Source organism: Penicillium psychrosexuale (assembly GCF_028828465.1).
Source record: "Penicillium psychrosexuale strain IBT 29551 chromosome Unknown utg000006l, whole genome shotgun sequence".
Lineage (NCBI taxonomy): Eukaryota > Fungi > Ascomycota > Eurotiomycetes > Eurotiales > Aspergillaceae > Penicillium > Penicillium psychrosexuale.
The window spans coordinates 972,636-995,861 of record NW_026643191.1 but is presented as its reverse complement, the minus strand read 5'-3'; the positions used below and the strand labels follow the sequence as shown (position 1 = coordinate 995,861).

Sequence of the window (23,226 nt, the reverse complement as noted above, 5' to 3'; positions counted from 1 at the left end):
CGGCAAATGGAAGACTGGCAAATGTCGGGAGTTTCAGGAATCCAAGGTGACTTGAGTGGCTGAGGATCCGATCTTCAGCCCTGTCTTTTCTCCAGGTTTTGATTTTGATATACCATGAGCTACCGATCCTTCGGAGTACGGAGGATTCCGTAGCTGAACAGGATTCTAATTTCGAGCATCTAAATCCGTCTGAAGAGTTTGCAGGTGTATTAATAGCATGGCTGACCTCAGACATCTAGATTCGGGCTTAGTCACCGGCCAAGACCGGGGGCTGTGTGGTACTGTGTACCAGTAGTACATTGTAGTACTGTGAATACATCTAAAACAGCAGAAGCAAAGAAACCAATATAATTCATTCATGCATATATAAAATTCAAGAAATAATATGAAAGATCAGGTTGCAAGCCTCAAACCCCCATAGATCGACATCCCCCTTTCTTATCGCGCCCCTCTCATTGGTTCCTAGCGCCAGTGACAAACCACGCTGACTAGAATCTCGCACATTCAACTGATATTCACGTAATTGCTTGCTCCTTATTGCCCAGTCGATTGAAACCAGGTCAGCTGTTCCATATCTGGCCAGAAAATAGTCGAATTCCCTCTCCTACGGACATGTTTTGAGCGTTTTATAGGGAAACTATGTTGCTAAATGCCTCATCGGAATGCTCAAAGTGGAACGAGGGGGAAACATGACACATGAATAGGCTAGTTTGATCTTCAATAGGCTGTTTGGAATATAGTGGCCACTATGCCAAGACTTTATACTGCCTATGTTTAGTTGTGATCCCAAAGAACTCGCTTCCCAAGATCCACATTGAACACAATGAAAATAAATATTCTATCATAGAAATGCAAAGATGGACAGAAAAGTTGATTTCTTGTTCTAACGAGGTAACTAGTTAGGTACTCGCGGGCTATGAGATAAATAACTCCATAAAGCAAGTAGTAAAAGCCTCAAAAAGCCCAGTTATGGTGAATCACGAATGGTTGGCCCTAAACCCTCATTTTTGATGTGGATTTACCAACATCCGAATAATGCCTCATAAGGTAATGAATCGCACTGGCATGTCATAGTTATATCCCTTGCACCTGGCAGATCCATTGGTCCGGTAAATTGACATCTAATGTCTTGTTTATTATACAGTCTTAGTATTATACCACATCAAAGTCTGCTGGCGAATTAACAAGGCCAAGGAAGACATCTCCTCCGTTCAACATTGTATAATATGATTGACAGGCTCTTATTAACGACTCCATTAAATGCAGATATAACGGCACTGATCCTTCTATGCAGATCCCATCCAGTCAAACGTCGACCTAGTGTAACTGCCCTGTCTGATGTCTGCCCCCGAAAGTATGAAGAACTAGCCACTCAGACCTTGGAAGTGACGCACAATGCAGGCCCGGGGTTACGACCCCCGCATGGTATTTCGGGCCTAGACTTATCTGATCGCCTCTGAAACACTGTCATTATGCTTAGGTACACCTGCATGCATAACTAGGTGCGTTATTTTGGGAGATCCTTTTAGTGAAGGGGCAAAGCTATGTTACATTGAAATATAAGTTGGAGATAGTGAATATAGAATGCGCAAGGCTGAAGTACATACTCCGTATGTAATTCACAAATAAGCATAAGACCATGTTTGTCCTTATTCAAGAATATACGCCATTTGCTTCTTCATCAGAACGGCAAATAACAAACAGTCTCTGGCTACTACGTTTTCTGATTCCGCATTCACTATCTACCTAGAGTATAAAGACCTTCTTGTCTCTCGCAAAAACTCTCTTCTTTTGATATTCTTGAGTCATCTTGGGTCACTATATATATTATCCTAGCATACATCTTAGCTGGCATTCGTTTATCCTACAACATAGGCACTCTTTCTTCAATAGAAACCACTCCCTCAAATTCATTTATATATATTCATCTCCCACAAGCCTCAACAGTGCCATTTCAAGCAGACCAGCTCTGGCTGACTGAAGGCTCCTTGAGCTAGATCACGTCCCCGCATGGCTTCTCCCGATATACGGTATCCAACTAGGAGAAATGTTCCCGACGTGGTTTGAAAGTCCTGAAGAGTGAATATATCCGAACCAACAAGATCAAATGGCTTTCCCTATCCCTTACCCAAACTCCGAAAAGGAGGTGATGTTGAATCGCTGTGGGTGCCTCCAAGAAGCAGACATTTCGAAGTGCATTGCCAACACGGCCAGCTCGTTCCCTCCTTCCTCTGTTGTCCAGAGCGCCCTTTCTGCAGCGCCACCCCGAAGACGACAAGGTAATTACGCTCCCTGCTAGTTACATTCGTTCATTACTAACTCGAATCAATAGCTTTCTCTTCGATAGGCAACTCGCAGTAAGGCCAAAGCCCAGTAAACTGGGCAATAGCTAGAGCTAACCGAAACGAGACTTCATGGGTATGACTTGTTCTACAGACTATTTCTAGCAGTCGCTGATTATGACTAGATCCCGAGAGTATAGCTGCGAGCGTACAAACCCCAAGTCCTATGCCGAAGGAGCGAATCGCACAGCTTAACCACCGACGGCGAGCTCCCGAGAGTAATAGCTGGAGCCAACCGATGATCCAGACTTTATGGGTATGACTTGTTCTACTAGGCTATCTCCAGTAGCCACCGAAGATCTTGAAAGGCTACGAGCTTTCAAACCCCAGCCCCTACACCGAAGGTAAACCTATAAAGTCTGGTTGGTCTGTTGGTTCTAGCCATTACTTTCGCGAGCTCGCTGTGGGTGGTTGGCCTGTGCGTTTCACTCTGCCCGTTATGACTTGTTCTACCAGGCTATTTCTGGTAGTCGCTGATTATGTCTAGACCTTGAAGTACAGCTTGTGACGATCCGATCAGTCACATGGGTCGAGAGCGTTTCATAAATCAATGATATTGTTGATCTATATCACCAGTCACATTATATGATCCAGTATTTGCTCGAGCTTATCTAGAATTTAGATATCCAGGTCTCAATCGTGTGGAATTTGGTGACGTAGTAGCCTAGCCCATGCATTATGAGTCGTGTGACAGGAGAGCCCTGGAGCAGCTTGGATGGTGGAGTTGCCGACCACAACTGCTATCAGCTAGCATTGTCTTACAGTGTATAATGTACAGCTGCATCTTGGTGGTTGCATATTCATGTTCAACATGAGCTATGAGCAATTGTGAGACTAGGGATTGCCTTGGTCTGGGAATACAAGAATGTTGTTTCTCAGTGCCACTGGACCTCACCCATTGCCAGCTCGCTGTTGCATCCAGCGCAATACCCATTCAACCAAGATGCTCAAGTCTTGCGAGACCTCGAGCACTCTGGCAATCTTCTTTTGTACATCCTGGAGCCCTGGATCAGGGTTATCCACACCCTCCATTTCAGTGTCGCCAGCCGCTTCACCATCGACTAACCCAGCAGTATCCACAACTGAGATCTGGCCATTCAGTCCGACTTCAAAACAAATTGCGATTTGTCTGGGGGTTGGAATGGATCGGGCAGTTTTGGGACTCTCGTTGTAGTTCCTCTGATCTGTGATGAGTAACATGAGAGCAGGCGATTGGCCAAGTTGAATACGCAATGTCACGTCGACTTTAACGTCGTCCACGGACAGTGGATTGGGACTCTTTCCTCTGGAGGGAGTTGAAATTTCAATCCCAGAGTCATTCTTGCTATCATCCGAGCTACTCAGACCAAGCAGCAGATTCAATCTCTCCTCGTTAGGATCATCGTTATTCAAGATTATGAGCCCGTCGTGGTCGGCGAAGAGGTCTGAAGTCTGGACAGGAGGAGTGTGGGTATTTTTGGGGGTTGCAGTTGAAAATTTGTCCGGGTTGGACTGGTCCTTAGGAAGATGGAACGTCTTCCGAATCAAATTGGCTAGCAGGGCATACTGCCGGAGGATCTAAACTGGGTTAGTGGAAGACGATATCAGACGAAAACACACATACCGGAAGGATATCTGCGAGCTGTCGGGGGTGCGAGAAGGGTAGGTCATGGATGGTGCAACCAGTAATGGACTCAAAGGATTGGAAAGTGTAGTTATGTTGTTTCGTATACGGCTTGCCCTTTGAGTCAACAGCATGTACTGACATCCGGCGCTTTCTACGGCCAATTCGAGGGGATGAAACCGGCGACGTCAAATGCGAAGATTCCGATACCAACAACGCATCGTATGTGATCATCTTAAACTCTTGTGGTAGCTGCATGCCGAGCTGACGATAAATCTCGGAGGCTGCAAGAATAGGAACGTCGAGTGCAGGCTCAAGTTTACCGACGAATCGGCGATTGGGTGGCGATGACTCCAGCATGCTAGAGTCCAACGCCATAGGGTCATGGTTGTCATGGGTCAACCGCGTGGTCTGCGGAGGATCAAGCCAGTTCACAGACCCAGCGGCACCATTTGATGGAAGCAATTCGGTGCTTTCACCTGCAGTAAAAACTTCACTCCCAACCCATTCCTTTGAAATTCGCAATGACGGATACCCCTCTTCGCATTCAATCATGACCGCCCATGATCTGCCTTGATCATCCAACTCGCCCTTTGAACCTTGATCATGTTGCGGGTCAATCTCCATAGCATCCGAAGATGGTAGGCTCTGCTTCGCATCCAGGACTTTGGCTTGCTCAACCCAATATTCCAAGCCGAGTCCGATTCGGGTCCCCTTATGCATGGTGGGACGTCCGAGCACACCTGCGCAAAGGTGCTGATACTCGCCGCCGTGCTTCCCATTCTTGCTTTCTTCCACCCAGATCCGCCTGAAGTTCTCTTCAAGATTCTCCAAGGCCTCAAAGCAATTTACCTCCTGGCTGAGTTTGTCAAGCTTTGCAAGCCATTGTAGGTTTTCATGAAACTCGTGGAGTGACCTCCATTTCCCACATTCGGCGTCTTCCGCGGACTGGGCGAGGGTACGTTTCAAGACCGCTGTAGCTTCCTCCCGCCGCACACCTTCAGTGTATTCCGGCGTGGCATATCGAAGACTGACATCCTTGACAACATCCTGGCCAGCGTAGAAATCAATCTCAAGATCGACAAAGTTACCGGCGATGTTGAGATTATCGTCTTGCCAAATGGACTCGAAATCTTCCAGTCGACTCAGCCGTTCTACACTTTCGCGCGAAACCCCTCTACCAGAGACTCGGGCCCGCAGAAGCTGAACGACCTGCTCGACGCGATGTCTCTGTTCTCCGTCGTTGTCGCGCGTGACCCCGAGCTTGAGTCCCTGCATCCCGAGGGTTTGGATGTCGCTGTCATTCATGCCTGCACCAACAAGACCATCATGCACTGCCGGAGAAGGACTGATGCCAGTATACCCACCGAGCGCCAAGAGAGCCGAAGGCGAGCTAAAATTGACAGGATCGTCGACACCAGGGACGGCGAGAGGGGTAGCGTATTGATGGGACGAGACACTCGTGTGATGCGCATGCGCAGGCCCTGAACCTGTTGGTGTTCTCATTGAAGGCGATTTATGGGCGAGGGATCGGGCTAGAGGAGCGGAGGATGGATGGGGAGAGGTGAGGTGAGTTGGCGTTGCGCCAGGTTTGGCCGAGGGAGTCGCCATGATAAAATGAGAGGATTGACAGATAAAAGTGTCAACAGTCAATTACTTATAGTCAAATCCGTCCGAAAAATGGGTATCATAAGGTATCGAAGCACAGAACGCAAGGAAGGCGGGTATGTTTGTATGCGACTCAATTCTCACTGGCGCAAGTGCCAATTTGGCGGGTGCACAAGGGAAGAACTGTCGAATGATTGTACAGATCAAGTATCATGACGCATCGAAGCTACCCCGTTCCCATGGACACTGCAATTAACTAGCGCGATTGGTTTCGAGAAGCCAAACAGATAGCTCCGTAGAAAGACACAATCACGTGTGTTTGCATTGTTTGCATATTTGTATTCATCTCCCCTCCGGTCTCGAAGCGCCTTCCAGATCAGGTCAACTATTGAAATGCAAATGAAACAAACATACCAAGCCATGAGGACCAGAAGATTGGGCACTGGTACGGAGTAGATATTCAACACTGCCAAGTCTCCCAACTCTACTAGCAACTATTCAACCCTCTGCCCTCTGCAGGATCGCACTGCATGGAAGGAGAATTTGCTCGGTCAATTAAAATAAAACAGAGTATCTCCACCTTGGGAGCATACCCAAAATGGATGATGGTTCTCTCACCGGTGATCCCGTACGTGACGGTGCATCGTTCTTCAGAGTGAACGTTCTAACACCCTGATAGCCCTCGAAGTGGGACTTTGTCAACTACATTCCCTATATTCTCTCATCCAACATCGAAATACGGTTCGCTGACTCCATGAGACACCGGCGCCCAATTGTTACACTGGAAGAAATCCAAAACGCGAAAGATCTATGTCCTCATCGTATGAACGGTTGCAAAATCCTGGAGATCAACGCATCGACTATATTGAAAGTCGGACCTGTGATTCAGATGGCAGAAGCGGAGGCCCTTTTTCTTGTGAGGAAACGAACGTCAGTCCCCGTCCCTGACGTCTTCAATGCTTACACAATTGCCGATTACGGATTCATTTTGATGTCGAAAATGCCAGGGCTCTCTCTGGCACAATGCTGGGAAAATATGACTCGAGATTCGAAGACTTCTATTGTCCGACAACTTGAAAACTTTATCCGGGAGTGGCGCCAGATTGAAGGACCTCTCTTTGGGTCCATTGATGGTGGGCCATGCGAAGACGTTCTCTTTAAGCATCCATGGGATGCAGAGGATCGGTACTACGGACCCTTCTCAACAAGAACGGAATTCAATCAAGGGGTGGTTGAGGCTCTCCGTTACGCCAGACCCAATGCGCAGCTCACAAAAAGAGATGGGCCTCTAGTGGAGAGAATTCTTGTATCGCATACCCAGGATGAGAGGAAGGTACTCACGCATGGTGATTTGCACCAAAGCAATATTATTGTGAACGGTGATATCTTCACCGGAATCATAGACTGGGGCGCAGCTGGCTACAGTATATCGGCAAGGGAATATTTCTGTTTACGGTGGCAAGCGTTGGACCTAGAATGGAGGGAACTTATATCCACTATACTCGAAACCGACGAGTATGAATTTTGGAATGAAGTCAATCAATCCGTGGTAGTTTATACTGGGATCTGAGCTAAATGCAACATGCTGAATTCATTTTAGAGTCATCCAGTTGACACCTGCGGTTGCCTGAATAGCTCGTGCCGGCTTCCCAACCATCCCCTTCCAGAAGTGGCATGTGCCAGACGGGACTAGCTCTTCAATATCCAGTGACAGCAGGGTGTCATAAACCCAATCCTGGCATCTCTTCTTTCCATCCCTTGGTGCAGGCGAAGATTTGATAACTTGGATGGCCTGTTGACGTTGCTGTTCACTAAGCTCGCCAAGTTTGACCTCGCCAATGGCATCCATGGTGCGCAGGCCGGTACCCATTCTCGATTCGAATTGGAACCAGAGTCTGTCGATGTCGATCACCTCCACGTGGAATAGGTCGCCAATAGGGCTTGAGGGCTTATGCATCGTAAATCCCCAATGAGACCGGTGCTGGGGATCTTCGCCTGCCCCGGATATCTCTATAGACAGCACGTACACCATGATTCGGTAGTCCTGGGCATACAATTAGCCTGGTGTCTCGACAAGTCGAAGGGTAATCAAATACCTGAATTCTGTTCCGAATTCTTCGTTTTTTAGGAGACCTTGGGGATATGTTGTTCCCCTGCGGGAATGACACCGCTATTACAAAATCCTCCAAAGAGAAAAAGACCCTAAAATAATCATAACGAGTGTGCGCCCGCCTTGTTTCACACGTGTGCAATTGGGATTTCGTTCATGCTCGGCGAATCATATCTTGAGCCCAAAGCGCCTGCTCATTAGAGCGGTGTAACAGAATGTGTTCTGGAAGGGAAGTACGATTTGATTGGCTGCTATGACCCTTCATCGAGATACCAGTATCTTGACATATGCACGCAGCCATCAAAGGATACGCACATTCTTCGTTCATTTTGTAGCCTCCAAAGCTTCGGGATAGATTAGGTCTCCTACGCTGTTTGGCTATTCGATGAGAATATTAGGAATGGCCACAGAAAAGTAGAATCTATCTGAGAAGCTATCTGAGGATCAGTCAGTTAAATAGTAACTAGCGTAATCAGTAAGCCGCCCATGTATGCAATACAGACATCTGCCATGTCAAATATGTCCTAGCCAGCTTGGGGCTTCGCTTTGGGCTGCTTTGTTTGTAGAGACAAAAGGCAATGGTAGTTTTGGCTACCTGAGGTCTCTAGACTCTGATGCTCCACCTACCCCACCATATGTAGAGCCGATGTCATATTAGTGGGGAGGCGGATCTACCTAAAAGATGGCCGAAGCTTTTATTTAGCCAGAGTGGCGCGCTTTCCGCTTTTACAAGTCGCATGACCGGAAGGTACGACCAGGAAGGAACATGTTAGACACCTGCAGTCAAAGGTTAAATGCCTGAATTTGAAGGGTTGATGTCTGAATATAGACCGCTTTCGACACCGCTCTATTCTGTTAAACAAACTGGATCTTCTCCAAGCGCCCGGACAAGCCGAACAGTTGATGAAAGGAGTTCGCGTCGACCGGGGGTAGTGTAAGCCCAGTGACACAGTGCAACGAGGCGTGTGCAAGCACAGAGGCCAAGTCGCGAAGTCCAAATATTGGAATAATCATGACGTTCTGCAATGCAGAACATTCAGCGATTAAACTGAATAGAACAGATACTACACTTGATCTAAGCCAGAGGCAAAGAGAGCTGAAGAAGAAAGAAAAGAAGAAGAAGTTCTGGGGGCAGGGTCACCTTCTTATAGGTATCCTGAGGGCGGTCGGTTTATGCCACTATTCACAAATGAGACAAACAACGACATAGGCTCGCTTAATGTAAATGGTAACGTGATGATAAGAACAGGAACGGCTTCTCTTATTTCCGGCTGGCTTGTTGCACAACTGTCATTCGCTTTGGTATGTGGCTATAATGTTTGTTTCTTCTGATATCAACAATCCCCGCTAGACGGTCAGGTCCACTTTTTTTCCAGCTTATGTTCACCGCCTTTGAAACCGCCTGCCAGTTCCATCGAGCTATGATCCAGCTCTCTCGAATTTGATCATCCAACCTGCTGCCTCCAAGGTTATTACTCAATTACCCACTGCCTTACTATAATTGTATCTCAATGTTTGCAGCAAGATCATTTGGCCGACAGGCCCGGGTTCTTCCTAAATGGACTCAATTCCGTTGTGTATCGACATTGGAAGGGTCTCCGTACATAGTATGTGCTTGTTACACCTTACAAAGCCCTCATTGAAGCTAAATTATTGATAGTATGTGTTCCCAACTGGACCAGCAAATGGAACCCACATCTTGTCTCTATTACCCTCCGAGCCAGTCAACCCAGACCTAGCTATCGGACTCGCGACTCAACTGCCACCGACAACAGACACCTTCAAAGAAAACCCAAAATTCCTGAATATAGTACAAGAAGTGTGCTCAGAATATGCGCATGAAGACCCTGATGCCAAGTCGCAGGCGCAGGTCATGGTGTCTGTGGCCGGAGCGAACCTGAACTCAGGCGGCGTGTTACTAACTGGTCAGCGCGGGAGACGTCGTGGAGCCGACTCGACCAGTGGTGCTAGTGGTCAAGGTGGTGCTGGCTCTGGTGGACGTGGTGGTTGGATTCATATCTCTGATAACAGACGGCCGCCTGACTATGGGCGGATTGCTTGGTAAGCTTGCCTGTGTTTCAACGAGCATGTTTTATTCCATATGAGACTTATACTAATTCCGTCCAGGCCGGAGGATATGTTCGGAAGCCTTGAGGTGGATGCCAATGGTCAGTTCGTTGGAGACAATGGCAATTACCAGCCGAGTGGTATGTTTTCCGATATGAAGCTCGACAGGCCAAGCTGATACTTAGCAGGTACCTATCGTATCCTGACCCGAGATGGAATGTAAGCACCCCCTTTCTCAGATGTTTCGTCTATGAATATTCAATGTTGATTGATTGTATAGTTTCGGATTGAGTCCTTTCCTCAGAGAAAAGCTGGTTCAGAAGCTACGAGAGCTTGCGAAGTGATATCTTCAAAATCGGGTACATCGCCCACGGAATCCTATGTAATATATATCCTCACTCAGCAGTCCTCTCGGAGGTCTACTCTTGTCCTTTCAACTTGCATTCGGTTGCTGCTGACTCAAAAGTTCGTGACAATTCCCTTGCATTGGACTGTTCTCAACTCAATCATGGAGCTGAGCTCACTCAATTTATTAGATACGTTTCAGCTGGTAACTATAAATCGGCCATGTTGTTCTCGTCTTTGCTTTGACAAAAAAAAGAAATATACATTAGTGAGAAGCATGGCTGACCGTATAATAGAAGCAAGGCTCATGCTTCATTGCGTGTATTATAATTGCTTCGCTTCGCTCCGCAATCATTTCTTGAAGAAATTGGTAATTCGCTGCGATCCATCTGCTGCCTTCGTCCCACTTGACTTTTTCATAGGGCTATTATGCGTAGCACTGCGCAACTTCTTCTTTTGCGGCGATGGTCTAGTTGAATCTGAATCCACCTTTTGCTTCTTACTTTCCTGCACGGCATCAGGAGCCTCTGGACTATGCTCCCTTTTGACAGCTGGCACCGGTATTGGGGCATTGTCCTCGCTCCATTCTGAATCCTTAGTAGGGCGCTCGTCCTTGACCATCTCCACTTTCGGCGACGGAGCCTCCTTCTTTGGAGAGGGGTTTGGACTCTCCTTCGTTTTCGCGTTGGCAAAGAAGTTCGCAATGTTGCTTTTGTTTTCCTTGCTGTTGACAGGAACAATAAAGTTCGGGGAATTATTTCCAACTTTCCCAACCTCTTTAGGGACAGGATAGCACTCTAGTTCACCCTCGTAGGGCTTGAGAATTGATTGGAGCTCCTTTGACCAGGTCTTTTGGCGGGGGTCCAGCCATTTATTCATCGCCTCACTCCCAGAGTCCAGAATGACGGGCATACGGTCATGCAGGAATTTCAGGTAGGAATTAGAAGAGGTTGTGATCACCGTGTACGTGTAGAGCTTTTCGTCAGAACCTGTACAGTCGTCAGCCCGGTTGGTGCTTTATATCAGAAAGACCTAAACATGCCCTCGTAGGAAACACAGTCCCACAGTCCAGCGAAGCACATCAACTCTCCGTCTTTGCGCCGGGTAAAGTGTGGAACCTTTTCTTTTCCCCCAGGTCCCTTCTTCAGCCACTCGTAAAAGCCCTGGCAGACGACAATGCATCTTTTTCGTCGTTTCATGGTAGTCCATATCCCCGAATCATCGATCAGTGAGTCATCGCGACAGTTAATCGTGCGCATCATGGATCCGTAATCTGGCTGGCGCTTCGTCCAGAATGGAATGAGACCCCATTTCATGCTCTGGAGCTTGTGTTTGATAATCGTGTTGTCTACTGGCTTAGCATCTGAGCTCGCGTCATCTTTTCCCTTTTCTAAGTTTTGGGTTTGGTGCTCGCTATCACCATCTTGTTGGCTCCCTTTATCGGTGATCTCAGCGCGATAGACAGCGCCGAAGTTGCCCGGTGCAAAGTTGTATGTCTCTCTGACTGCATCGTCATCTGGTGCTTCATCCACTTGCATACCATGCTCCTGCAGCTGTTGTTGGATATACGCCAACCGCTTGGGATCGTCAGCTGGAGGACAGTCTAGATGCAGGAGCCGTAGCTTACCACGCCCAAAGCATATCGTCCACACATTATCAGGATGAACTACTAGACTGATCCAAGAGCGATGTCTCCACAATTAAAACTGGATGAAAACAGTGCATTTTCCAGGCGGAAAGATGAGTGCATACTCCAGCGGGCGACGTCATCTAGCGGAGCGGAGCTTGGACCACCAGAAAATCGAGGGCGGGCTCTCGTCACCATATACCTTCTCCTCTCCCTCTCCATCCTCGTCAATCCCCCAGGTTTTTTCAGACAATCACCCGCTCAATAAAAATCAAAACTCGAAATCTCAACCGAATACCCACTCACACATCCCCAATGTTCCGAGCATCATCACGGCGCACGAGCGCGCATGCCGCAAAACTTCTACAACCACAATCTAAGAGCCTCGCCCGCTCAATATACATCAACAGCACCACCCGACCAACCCTCCAACCCCGCATCAACAATGGCAAACCACTCGCAAGCCCCTACATCTCCGGCACACGGCACCTCACGATCCTGCAGAAAATCAGCCGCAAATACCGCGAAGCATCTAGAGGAATCTGGCGCAAGAACCCCGTCCTCATGCCCCTAGCAATCTTCTCGGTTGTCGGCGGAGCCTTCATCTTTGCCTACATCTCCTACGTAGAATTGACACGCGTCGGACCGCAGTACCACAAATTCCCGCCGCCGGTGGCCGACGCTCTCCGCACGGCTATCTATTACACCGAGATCGATCTCAACCCAGCCAAGGCGATGAAGTCGTACAGAGAGGCGCTTCACACAGCATTCGAGATGGGCATACACCCGTTCTCGGATGAGATACTCGGAATCAAGCTGCAGGTTGCTATGATGCTGGAGAAGGCCGGACTTGTGAAGCCGGCGATTGATGTGCTGGAGAGAACGAAGAACGAGGCTCTGGTCTGGGTGGAGCAAGTCACAGCAGGGAACACTGCTGCCGCGGCCGAGAAGGTGAAGCAAGCGAAGGGGCAGGTCCAGAATACCGCGCCCATTGTCCAGGTTAACAACGAGGTGATTCAAGAAAGCCAGGAGGATCTGGAAGCACTGGCGCAGTACGAGGCTCGTCAGCGAGACAAAGCGCTCAAGAAGGTCGTCGGCATTGCGATGAAGCTTGGCGAGCTTTATTCCAGCGAGTATATACAGGACGAGAAGAAAGCCGAGGCCGCGCAGGTCGCTGCTGTGGAGATCTGTCTGAAGGAAATGCGCCGCCGCCAGATGCTGGGTCTTCCTGTTGGTAGCGCTAGCAGTGGCGAGGGGGCAGACGGCGAGGCATGGCTGAACCTCACTGAGATTGCGACGGCGTTGGCCGAGCTTGCCGCTACCTATACCGCCAAGGAGCGGTATGAGCTGGCCATGCCGTTGTATATGCGCTCGTTGGATTTGATCCGCGCCGCTGAAGGAACTTCCATATCTTGCAAACAGGTGGTGCTGCTGAACGATGTTGCTACCGCTCTGGTCGGTCAGGTTCAGAAGCCCGCTAGGGCTCAGCCGCAGGAACCTGTTACAGCGGAGCAGACTGTTGAGGCTGCCCAGAAGTGGGCGGAGAAGGCTATTGAGGTTGCGGCTCACATTAAACCCCCGCTACGTGACGAGGAGTGTGACATCACTTGCGTTGTTGCGACTTATAACTTGGGCGAGCTGGCTGAGCTACAAAAGAAGCCACAAGTCGCTACGCAGCGGTATACCGAGGCTAAGGCGTTGGCTGATGGGATTAAATATGAGGAAGGAAGTATGATGGCTAAGGAGGCTTTGAAGAGACTCGGGAAGAAGTAATGGGTAGATAACGTGAAGGCCCTCTGTTCAGATGTACATTATGACTATTGTTGGAAATAGAAATCTCCAAACCATTCCACGTATAATTTAGACATCCGGCGACTATCGTAGCATTACCCTACATCAGAATTCAGAACACAAGTGGGAGGATAAATGAGACAGATATATACAACATAAACATACGGTACGATTTACAAGAGATTTTTAATAAAGAAAAATAGGAAACATTTTGATGCCTTAACTGGTATTAGAACATCACAGGTCTTGCACAAGATTCCATACATTTTAAATGTGGATCGAGTAGGCTAGACATGTCAGAAAACCTCCAGGCCGGGGACGACTTCGTCCCGGCGAGAAGTGCTTCATTGCTCGTGGCTCATACATCCCAAACCAATGCGCTTCTGGCCGTATCTTTTGAACTTTTTTTCAATTCCCTTGTCAATAGATCAAAAAGAGGCTCCTCAAGCTCCGATACAACAACTCAAATCTATGCGCGCGACATAACACCCCAGGCACGGATCTTGTTGTCGGTGTAACCGGCGAACAGGGTCTGGCCGTCAGCGGACCAGGCCAAGCTGATGCACTCGGGGTCACGGCTCTTCTTGCCCTTCTCAACAAACTCGGGCTTGAGCTCATCAACCTTGCTCTTCTTCTCGAGGTCGAAGATGGTGATGGAGCTGCTGGTGGCAGCGCACAGCCAGTAGCGGTTGGGGGAGAAGACGAGAGCGTGGATCTCATCGCCAGCGGAGAGGGAGTAGAGGTGCTTGGACTCGTTAAGATCCCAGAGCATGGTGGTACCGTCCTTGCCACCGGAGGCGCAGAGGGATCCGTCGGGGGAGATAGTGACAGTGTTGATGTATCCGGTGTGACCGATGTGGTCGGTCTGGAGACGGCAAGAAGCGAGCTCCCAAACCTAGACGCGGATCAAATGTTAGCGTCGATACCCTTAAAATAGAATGTCAAGTGTAAAGGAAAAATTTTTCCAATCCTTCTCTCGTTCGATTAAAAAACAAAAAAATTGTTGCTGTGCCCATCAGGCAAATTGGGTGAAAAATTGTCTCATGGCCCCGAAGGGCTCTGAAGTAGCAAATACGTTTATGCAAACATCACGCGGGCAAAGCAAGGCGGGGAGGAAATTGTGCAGGAAAATTCGGAATCGATAGCGTACCTTGACGAGCTTGTCCCAGCCAGCGGAGACAATGACGGGGTTCTGGGGGTTGGGGCTGAAGCGAACGCAGGAAACCCACTCGGTGTGGCCCTTCTCGGTGATGGTGAACTTGCAGTCACCAAGGGTGTTCCACAACTTGATGGAGCGATCACGGGAACCGGAGACGATCTGACGGTTGTCGGCGGAGAACGAGACGGACAGAACATCGTTGGTGTGGCCGACGAAAGTGCGGGTGGTGTTACCGGTGGACAGCTCCCAGAGACGGAGAGACTTATCCCACGAAGCGGACAGAGCGTAGGCACCATCGGAGGAGATCACCTATAACGCAGACAAGACCATCGGTCAGCCAAAACCATTCCATCTTTTTTTTTTCCGAAATGCGCCATCCAAATCCATGTGTCGCATCCAATGGCTTGTGGGTGTGGTTCATTCGGGAGAAGAAAAACGTACACAGTCAGAGACGATGTGCGAGTGACCCTCGAGGCTGCGCTTGGGGTAACCGTAGGCCTGCTCATCACGGGTGAGGTTCCAGATGATCAGGGTCTTGTCGCGGGAAGCGGACAGCAGCATGTTGGGGCTATTATCAAACATTCAAGTCAGAATTTTGTCCCTTCAAAAATTCAATCCCCCGATCGGGATAGGTCACTCTTACTTCTCCAGGGAGGTGGCGAGGGAAGTAACCCAGCCATTGTGGCCCTCAAGGGTGCCGCGAAGAACCAGCTGCTCAGCCATGATGGGAATGAGACAATGAAGGAGAGAGAGGGATGGGCGGAGATTGTCGTTGACTCTGGGGGGGAGGTAAAATCGAGATGGGAGGCAGACGTGCCCGCCCAAGCCCTAAGCCGCTTCGCTGCTCTCCTTGTGTGGTTCCGTGGAGCCCTAATACTAAGCGAAGGGTCACATGACCTGGATCTATACAACGATGTATATTGAGATGGATAATTATTGATTTACATTCAAGTCTGTTTTATTCGAATTTAACAATTGCTTTATTTTCTATCCTAATTGTGATTCCTACACCTATTGATCCCAGTATCATCAGATATACAACATTCTTAATACACGCCTCCTATGGACAATTAAACATGGCCATGACAACTATAGTACAGTTTTGAAATCGACAAACTATCCAGTTCAATCTCTTCACAGGCCCTTAGGAGTTGAACACCTGAACATCAGGCATTCTTCCCAAGCCATTACCACCACCAATCTTCTTATTCTTGGCCTTCTCAAAGCCAAGAGCGCTCTTATCGCGAACATGCTCTCTGAGCAGCGTGAGAACCTCAGAGTCCTGCCAGCGCGACGGAATAGGCCGGTAAGCAGCCCTGAAAGCGCCAATAGTCTGTGCCCATTCACCGCTCTTGGCACCAGTCTCCTTCCAAGTCTCGGTGATGGTATCCTCCTTAGGAGCGTCGGGTGAGACATCCTCTGGCGGGTCCTGCGTGGCCCAGTAGTAGATGTCCCAGTCGTTCTCGTCAAGGAAGTTGTCATACGCGACGAGCTGATCGTAGTCCATCTTGCCCAGGTAGACATCTGCAAAGGTCGAGAGGAGCAGGTCCGACTCGAGGATTCCGCGCTTGCGGCTTTGGTCTGGAGTGGAGTTGGTTAGCTTCAATGGTTCTTGGTATATGCCTCGGCTTTCTTCTGGAACCGAGGTGCAAGCATTGCATGGAAATGGGTACGAACATAGCAGACGTGCCCTCTTCGTGACAAGATCCTCCCCAACCCTCTTCAGAGGCTCAATCTTAAACGTAATACCCTCCATCTCACCAACGCCAAGCTCGGGCTTGCGCGCTCCGTCGTCTTGACGACCACCGGTGAAATGCTCAATCCGTCCCGGGTACGGATCGGACGGTCTGTAGTTGGGATCGGCTGAGTTCAGCATCTCCGGTGGCGGGGGCTTCTCGCCGACACTGGGGAAGTCCTTTGTCATGGTGGAGGTTGTGTTGGGCACGAATTGGTTCGGGACCTTGTTGGTCTGGTTGGCGCGGTGCGCCTTTACCCCCGAGGCAGCTTCGTCGTTGCCATCTTTGAGACGTAGAGCTGTCGCGCCGAATTGGCGGTGGCGGTTCAGTCTTGTGATTGTGCTTAGGGATGATGGCACTGGTCGCGCGAGGCGATGGATTATACGTGGGGCGGACATTTTGTTGTAAAGTGTCCTGTAGAGAGGGAGTTGGGATCTTTTTTTTGCTCTAGGGATGAGTGATGCTTGGCCTTGACATCATCCGGCGTAATTAGCCCGGGCAACCGAAAAGCTCCTGCAATGCCCGGTGTTTGTTCTGTTTGCAATGCTAAACATTTACCTGAGAGGCCACTGAGAGGCCGTGAATTACACACTTCTCGACACGGTGCAATTCTTTATGTCTATTTTTGGGCTTTGGAATTGGACACTATTTGTTCAATGTCCTGGCCTGTCTGCTATTTTAACTTCATCGGCCTCGGTATCCCTTTACAGGATGTCGATCTAGATGTATACACTGACCTTACATCAAAAGCGCTATCTAAGGCTAGTTACAAAGGTACCTACTGTGTAAGCAGTGCTTTACCAGTATAGATAGATATCAATCGATAAATACTCAGGTAATATCACACTAGGCGAAAGTGCACTGTAAAGTATAGCTAACCACAGTCCCAGGACAACACAAGCGAGAAACAGAAAATATTATTAGCGCCAGGCTGCAGAAAGCATGGTGTACATTTTATATCATTGAGATCATGACTGTTGAACAGAATGCCACTCGACGTTAGAGCAAAAGGATTTGCAATGCAACCGCTGCAAAAACCAAAAAAAGAACCATCAAAGATGCAACCATTCCACGGACTAGTAAATCTAGATAAGGTGCTTAGATCTACAAGAACCAAATAGTCAGTAACCAACTCCACCTTCCACCACAGCCACATCCACAATTCGAATTTGACATACCTGAAGTAAGCTCTCAGGTAAACAACCTGCCAAGCACCAAGCCCGATAAGCATGCCCATAGTTCCGAAAGCGAACCACTTCACGCGCTCGTTGGTGCTCTCATTGGTATCACGCAGACGCTGCTCACGCGCACGCAGGTACTCCATCTCAGTCACGATATCGGCGACCATCTCCTCGATGCGGCGGAGGTCTGTTTCAACGGGCTTGAGCTTCTCCTGCGACTGAATGCTGTTCCAGTCGCGGGCGTCGGCGCCAATGTCGACGTCGAGTTCGACGGGGCGGGAGGGGTTCTGGATGGTGTCTGATGGGGCAATGTTGTTTTAGCATCACATTCTGTTCAACTCCGCCTTTTCCCCGGTGGATTGTTCGTGTTCTGGAAAGGGACTACCACTTACTGTGGCCGACAAGCTGGTTCTCGAAGCAGACGTCGAAAGCCGTGTCCGCGGGCGAAGTGAAAAGCTGACGTGTCTCTCCGACGACATCCTTAGGGCGACCGTAGTCATTGCCCATAGCGTCCTTGATCTATACACAGAAAAGGAAGAATTAGTCGCGATCCACAATCTGCAATCTGCAATTCGGCGGTTTGCTCTCCGAGTCCCAGCAGACGCAGGACGGATTCCCATCCACATCCAGAAATAAGCCCACATACATGAATATTAACCCTCTGACCGTCACCCTTCGTACCGCCAACAATGGCAGTGACAACGACCAGCTGGTCCTTAGAGACGAAGTTGCGAATGCATCGCTCGTTCTTGCCGCTGCCGGAGGTGGCGATCAGGTCGAATTTTAGCGCGCTGGCAAGCTGGACGAAGACAAAGAGGAAGCTGAAGATGGCCCTCAGCGTGATTGGTGAGGTGCCCATTGTCGCGACGTGGAATTGGCGGTTGTAAACACGGATGCTTGCTGCTGTTGATGACACCTGGTAAGGGGAGTGTGGATTAACTTTGTTCCGGTGTTACGGTCTACGATCTATACAACCGAGGGGTTCTTTTCACGCAGCAAATATTGCTGGGTCTGATTGATTTGTATTTATGTAAGTCGAGTTTTACTTGTATTGGAGTTATAATGTTCAAAGAATAATGAAATGGTTTCTGAATGTCAGGGTACAAAAATAGCCCCAGTGTAGGTACATAGGCATGGTATCTCGAAATCCACGAAAACAATCAAAGCGACGTCCCACAAAGAGACAAAATAGAAAACCCGAAGTCCGAATTAATTGTTCCGTCCCATGCAGAAGGTAGAAAATAAATTGGCGCACACATGCGCAAAGAAGATAAGAATAAGCCACCCGAACAATAAGGTAAAGAGAACATGCCTCTATGTGAATAAGGTAGAGAGAAAAGGAATGATAAAGATCGCAGTGCTGTCGCACAAACAAGAAATACCAAAGCGATGGACATGATATGTAGATCATTAGATGGATTGGAACGCTCAGCAAAGCAAGACAGTCGAGAATGTCGTCAGGATACTTTCAACCCTAAGCCTCGACCTTCTTTCGACGCGAGAAGAAACGGGAGAAGCTACCGTCCTTCGTCTTAGCGCCCATTGGTGTTGATGAAGCTCGCGCAGGGGCTGGAGGAGGTCCGGTATTTCGGAGGAAATCCGCCAAATCACCGGTGTTGGTCGGGCGATTTGAGAGAGAAGGCAGGGTGCCATTGTTGCGCTGCTGACCGACCTTGGCAGCGTAGTCAGAATGGACCTTGGTGGGGGCATTTTGTGGGCGCAAGGAGTTGTGAGAAGTGCGGAGCAAGCGGGCCTTCATGCCCGATGCACCGGAGAGATTATTTGATGCAGGAGCACGAACGGCAAATGGCTGTGGGGGTTGTTCGGAGGAAGGGGGAGGAGGAGCGTTGAGTAGGAAATCCATCAGGCTCTCCTCCTCGCGCTTGGGCTTGGGGTTCTGTTCCTGTTCCAGAAGCTCTTCTAGATACGCGTCATCGTCATCGTCGTCAATGGCGTACGGATCTGGAGCACGGCGTTGCTTCCGGACAGGCGGCTGAGGCTCGTCGAAGTCCATGGCGCCTGTCGACGCTGGGGCCTTGTTTTGATTTGAATCCAGCAAGCCGGACCGCGAACCAAGAGATGTCAATGACTTATTAGGTGTAGATTCATTCCCAGTGCTGACGAAAGAGCTGGATGTGGTGGTCTCCATCTGAAGATCATCCGACTCAAGGGCGTTGAAAGGCGCAACTGTCCGAGGAATCCGGTGAGCACCTGCAGGCATGGGAGGTCCCTCGCGAATGAAGTCAATGAGCTCTGAGGTCTGAGATCCTTTCGTCTCAGCAGACCGAGCTTGAAGCTTAGGTCGGTTTCCACGGGAGGCAGAAGAGACAGCGGATGGAGGACGAACAGACCGCGTGCCCTCAGCGGAGATAGAGGGTTTGAACTCGTTTACCCCACCAGCAGGACCAGTCGATTTCATGAAATCCGCAAAGTCGCGTGTCGAGTCCGAGGGTGGGACTCGCGCATCCCGCGCCGGCCCAATCTTGCTAGACCTCGATGTTGATGACATGTTGGTCAAGCGCGTGGTAAGCGGGATGTGCTTGGGCGAATCAATGGATCTGGTGTGGGAAATTGGAGACATCTCTTCGGTTGCTCTTGAGGAAACCGAGGTTTGGGGGCGGTGCTTATCTTCCCCTGGTGGCGGAGTGGTATTTAAGAAATTAGCCAGGTCGGAGACGCCTGCCGTCTCTGACCGAGGAACTGAACGATTGGGTTGTTTGGGGAATGTCATCTCCCTCACACTTCGGGGAGTGAGGGTGTAATGGATAGTCTCGTCGCTGTTGATCAACTTGTCCAAATCGGCAAGTTCTTCTACAGAGTCCACGCTCCCGCCAGATGCGCGACTAGTTTCAGACGAGCTGCGCATGCGGGGCGGCCCAGATTCACCCTGTGGCCGATTCATGATACCCTTAAACCTGCTAGACACCTGCGAGGTAGTGGAGCCGGCAGTCACTGGACGCGTTTTCTCGCGAGCACTGCCGAAGCTCCCAGACCGGCGGGTTTTAGTGGTGATAGATGACGATGGCCGAGACATGCGTTGAACAGCGGCTCGTTCAACCGTAGAGGAAGAGGAGCTTCGATTGTTGGTTGTGACCTCCAACGGAGAAGGTCTGGGGCGGGTTTTCGATAGCTGCGAATTACCTGAACCAGAAGTCGAGCAAATGATATCGGGGGAAAGAGATTTTGCTGTTTCGGTGTATTCCTCTGATGGTCGAGTCGGAGGGGTCCCATCGTGATCGGTACAAGATGTGATAGCCTCGATGGGGGGTGCGGGTGGAGCCGGCGTGGTCTTAACCCCTTGCGCTGAAGGCTGACTCTCCGCAACGGCTTGCAGTTCAGAGTCGCTAGTTTGTTCAGAGATCGACTTCGCATTCAGTAGACTGGCGTCCTTGGAGGGTTGTCGTTTTGGTCGGTGTATCGTCGAAGTCAATTTAGGCTTTTCGCATAACCCAGTGCCCTCAATCACTTCTGAGTCTTTCTGATTCCGCCGATCACCCAAGGATACGAGGGAGACGCGAGGACTATTGGATTGATCAGTCATAGCGTCTTCAGCTTGTGCGATAGCGTGCAATGATGCAACCGTCTCCCCGACAGGATGTGTCTCCTCCTCTTCTTCATGCAAGATCGACATTCTCGCAATTTCGGAAGCTTCTTCTGCAGGTTCCATAAGTGGTGTCTCTTCCTGTTCCTCTTCTGTCGTGATAGCAATGCCAGGGCTGGTTTCAGCTGCATCCACATATTCTGCTGATTCATCATCCTCGTACATAGTCTCGAGTTGCTTTTTCTCCGATGCGGTGGGTGACGGGTGGTCTGTTGGCCACTCCGGCTCCTCCTCAGTGAAGTCGGGTGTAGGTGCCCCACCAGGTAGAGACCTCGTACGGACATGACGGATTGGATTGCCAATTTCAATAGCTGACGTACTCACGGGCGAGATGCTTGCTGAACCTGGAGATCTTGGGACAAGCGAGGGCGATGAAAACACCATCAGACTGCGCGGTCGCACCTTGTGAGCGATAACGGCCTCCATGGTCTGTACCTCCCCATCTAGATCGCCAGTATAGCCAGGGACCTCGATCTCTTGAACATCGTAATGGCTCGTTGGCAAGGGCACAGTCGCGGGGTCCAAAGGCGGGGGCATCGCCACAGGGAGAGGCTCCTTGGGGGTTATTGGCTCCTCGATGGTCACAATGCTGCTCTTTCGGCTGTTTGCCAGCGAGTATCCACGTGGGCGGAATGATTCACGAGATAGTGTTCGAGAAAGATTGGTTCCGCGTCGGCGCTGCCTCCACGTGCGCCACAGACGACCCAGGGTTGCATTCAGGGCCAACTTCTCCATATCGAGATCTTCCACCACAAGTCGGTCGATTCTTTTCCGCTCGTGTCCAGACCCAAACTCAGGACCGCCATTGTTGAGTTGTGCTGACAAACGAGACCGCGATGTCTCGCCAGCAATGACGAGTGCCCGCTCGCCAATGTATTCGATGATCGAGGTGAGGAAAATAGAAGCTGCGGGTGTAATGTTGTCGACATGACTGCTGAATCTGCGGGGTGCTCCATCGGTCTCTCCTAGGCTATCTTGCGCGATAAACTCATCTTCATCATCCTCTTCCATGTCACCTAGTCGTGTGTAGACCATGCATCGTAGACGGGTTAACTTCCATGAGCGTACTAGATCAAAATCACCGCCGGGCTCCTGGCCACCGCGGAATTCCGTCTGCTCATCGTCCGCTCCCCCCATATATTCGCTCAACTCTTCTTCAGCCGAGGCCACAACTTCCTTGGCCAGGCGGGGCTTCAACACATCGGCCATGGCGGGTCGAATGCATGCGAGCTGGGTCGACTTGGACGAAGCGAGTATATTAAACAAGAGATTATCGAGGAATCCGTTCAGGAGCGACAGCGCGGCCGGGGTCACCAGCGCCGTGGCGCCAGCCCCGGTTTCCTCATCCTCGGCGACAAAATCGGCGGCGTTGAACTCCTGGTCGGCAGAGACGATATCCGAAGCCGCAGAGGGCGAGATGAATGCTGGAGCAGGCGTCACGGACGGTGGGGACATGAGGTTGACTCGAGAAAATTGCGAATCGCTAGAAACAACACTGGGGCTGCGCGAACGGGACACGGCCCCAGTCTCCAAGAAGTCGGGTGTTTTGAAGGATTGCATTGTGTACCCCGGGTATATTTAGGTCGAGGGCGCGACTTGACAGCTTTGTTTGCCTCTTTTTCTGTGTTCCTTCGCGGACCTCGATTTGGACCGGAAGGCGCTGGGTAGGAATCGAAATTTCTAAATCATCCTGTACTCCCAGGACGGTCAGTCTGACACGATTCTGCGGGCGAAATCTGACTCGAGTGGAATCGGGGGCTTGTACGACTGCATGCGCAACGTCGTCTGGACGGGCCCCCGTGACAATGGAAGGTGGATTTCCAACTTACCCGTTTGAATCAAAGATGCGATCAGTGCTCATACCGCATTGGCAAGGGGAAAGTGGAAGGAAGCGAAAGGATGAGACAGAATGACCCGTAGAGGCCAGGAGAAAGAGAGTCAGGAGTAATTATTCCATCCGAGTCAGTGGGGACCTGGGAACATTCGGGGTCGACTACGGCATGATTTATGGAGCACCTGCAAGTGTATACAAATCTTACAATCTTACCTGATTACA

At 50.0% G+C, this 23,226-nt stretch overlaps 10 protein-coding genes across 10 annotated transcripts; 4 read left to right on the top strand and 6 right to left on the bottom strand.

The window, feature by feature from the left end:
• Positions 1 to 2,107: 2,107 nt before the first annotated feature.
• Positions 2,108 to 2,829, top strand: N7518_010209 (uncharacterized protein; the record flags this gene model as incomplete). Its single annotated transcript, XM_057191135.1, has 3 exons — positions 2,108 to 2,279; positions 2,468 to 2,598; positions 2,632 to 2,829. The coding sequence occupies 3 exons, from the start codon at positions 2,108 to 2,110 to the stop codon at positions 2,827 to 2,829; spliced, it is 501 nt and encodes a 166-aa protein (XP_057037271.1).
• Positions 2,830 to 3,233: 404 nt separating this feature from the next.
• N7518_010208 (RNA polymerase II mediator complex middle subunit MED1) lies at positions 3,234 to 5,556 on the bottom strand (the record flags this gene model as incomplete). Its single annotated transcript, XM_057191134.1, has 2 exons — positions 3,234 to 3,899; positions 3,946 to 5,556. The coding sequence occupies 2 exons, from the start codon at positions 5,554 to 5,556 to the stop codon at positions 3,234 to 3,236; spliced, it is 2,277 nt and encodes a 758-aa protein (XP_057037270.1).
• A 595-nt stretch (positions 5,557 to 6,151) lies between these two features.
• N7518_010207 (uncharacterized protein) lies at positions 6,152 to 7,123 on the top strand (the record flags this gene model as incomplete). Its single annotated transcript, XM_057191133.1, has 2 exons — positions 6,152 to 6,181; positions 6,233 to 7,123. The coding sequence occupies 2 exons, from the start codon at positions 6,152 to 6,154 to the stop codon at positions 7,121 to 7,123; spliced, it is 921 nt and encodes a 306-aa protein (XP_057037269.1).
• A 21-nt stretch (positions 7,124 to 7,144) lies between these two features.
• Positions 7,145 to 7,585, bottom strand: N7518_010206 (uncharacterized protein; the record flags this gene model as incomplete). The annotated part of the gene is made up of 1 exon (XM_057191132.1): positions 7,145 to 7,585. The coding sequence occupies one exon, from the start codon at positions 7,583 to 7,585 to the stop codon at positions 7,145 to 7,147; it is 441 nt and encodes a 146-aa protein (XP_057037268.1).
• Positions 7,586 to 9,174: 1,589 nt separating this feature from the next.
• On the top strand, positions 9,175 to 10,074 carry N7518_010205 (uncharacterized protein; the record flags this gene model as incomplete). Its single annotated transcript, XM_057191131.1, has 5 exons — positions 9,175 to 9,270; positions 9,324 to 9,724; positions 9,791 to 9,870; positions 9,919 to 9,949; positions 10,011 to 10,074. The coding sequence occupies 5 exons, from the start codon at positions 9,175 to 9,177 to the stop codon at positions 10,072 to 10,074; spliced, it is 672 nt and encodes a 223-aa protein (XP_057037267.1).
• Positions 10,075 to 10,426: 352 nt separating this feature from the next.
• On the bottom strand, positions 10,427 to 11,729 carry N7518_010204 (SOS response-associated peptidase; the record flags this gene model as incomplete). The annotated part of the gene is made up of 3 exons (XM_057191130.1): positions 10,427 to 11,064; positions 11,118 to 11,652; positions 11,703 to 11,729. 3 exons carry the CDS (start codon positions 11,727 to 11,729, stop codon positions 10,427 to 10,429), a joined length of 1,200 nt encoding a protein of 399 aa, XP_057037266.1.
• A 288-nt stretch (positions 11,730 to 12,017) lies between these two features.
• Positions 12,018 to 13,475, top strand: N7518_010203 (TPR domain protein; the record flags this gene model as incomplete). Its single annotated transcript, XM_057191129.1, has 1 exon — positions 12,018 to 13,475. One exon carries the CDS (start codon positions 12,018 to 12,020, stop codon positions 13,473 to 13,475), a length of 1,458 nt encoding a protein of 485 aa, XP_057037265.1.
• Positions 13,476 to 13,760: 285 nt separating this feature from the next.
• On the bottom strand, positions 13,761 to 15,485 carry cpcB (40S ribosomal protein RACK1). The gene is made up of 4 exons (XM_057191128.1): positions 15,296 to 15,485; positions 15,094 to 15,220; positions 14,644 to 14,961; positions 13,761 to 14,388 (listed from the first exon to the last, which is right to left on the bottom strand). Exons 1-4 carry the CDS (start codon positions 15,373 to 15,375, stop codon positions 13,963 to 13,965), a joined length of 951 nt encoding a protein of 316 aa, XP_057037264.1. The 5' UTR covers positions 15,376 to 15,485; the 3' UTR covers positions 13,761 to 13,962.
• A 311-nt stretch (positions 15,486 to 15,796) lies between these two features.
• N7518_010201 (WD40-repeat-containing domain protein) lies at positions 15,797 to 18,428 on the bottom strand (the record flags this gene model as incomplete). The annotated part of the gene is made up of 5 exons (XM_057191127.1): positions 15,797 to 16,233; positions 16,330 to 16,802; positions 17,567 to 17,867; positions 17,962 to 18,088; positions 18,216 to 18,428. The coding sequence occupies 5 exons, from the start codon at positions 18,426 to 18,428 to the stop codon at positions 15,797 to 15,799; spliced, it is 1,551 nt and encodes a 516-aa protein (XP_057037263.1).
• Positions 18,429 to 19,043: 615 nt separating this feature from the next.
• On the bottom strand, positions 19,044 to 22,730 carry N7518_010200 (uncharacterized protein; the record flags this gene model as incomplete). Its single annotated transcript, XM_057191126.1, has 1 exon — positions 19,044 to 22,730. One exon carries the CDS (start codon positions 22,728 to 22,730, stop codon positions 19,044 to 19,046), a length of 3,687 nt encoding a protein of 1,228 aa, XP_057037262.1.
• Positions 22,731 to 23,226: the final 496 nt, after the last annotated feature.

Coding starts and splice junctions, on each gene's coding strand:
- cpcB (XM_057191128.1), bottom strand. CDS start 15,375: ATGGCTGAGCAGCTGGTTCTTCGCGGCACCCTTGAGGGCCACAATGGC. Junction 15,221..15,295: donor CTCGCCACCTCCCTGGAGAA/GTAAGAGTGACC, acceptor GTTTGATAATAG/CCCCAACATGCTGCTGTCCG. Junction 14,962..15,093: donor CGCACATCGTCTCTGACTGT/GTACGTTTTTCT, acceptor TCTGCGTTATAG/GTGATCTCCTCCGATGGTGC.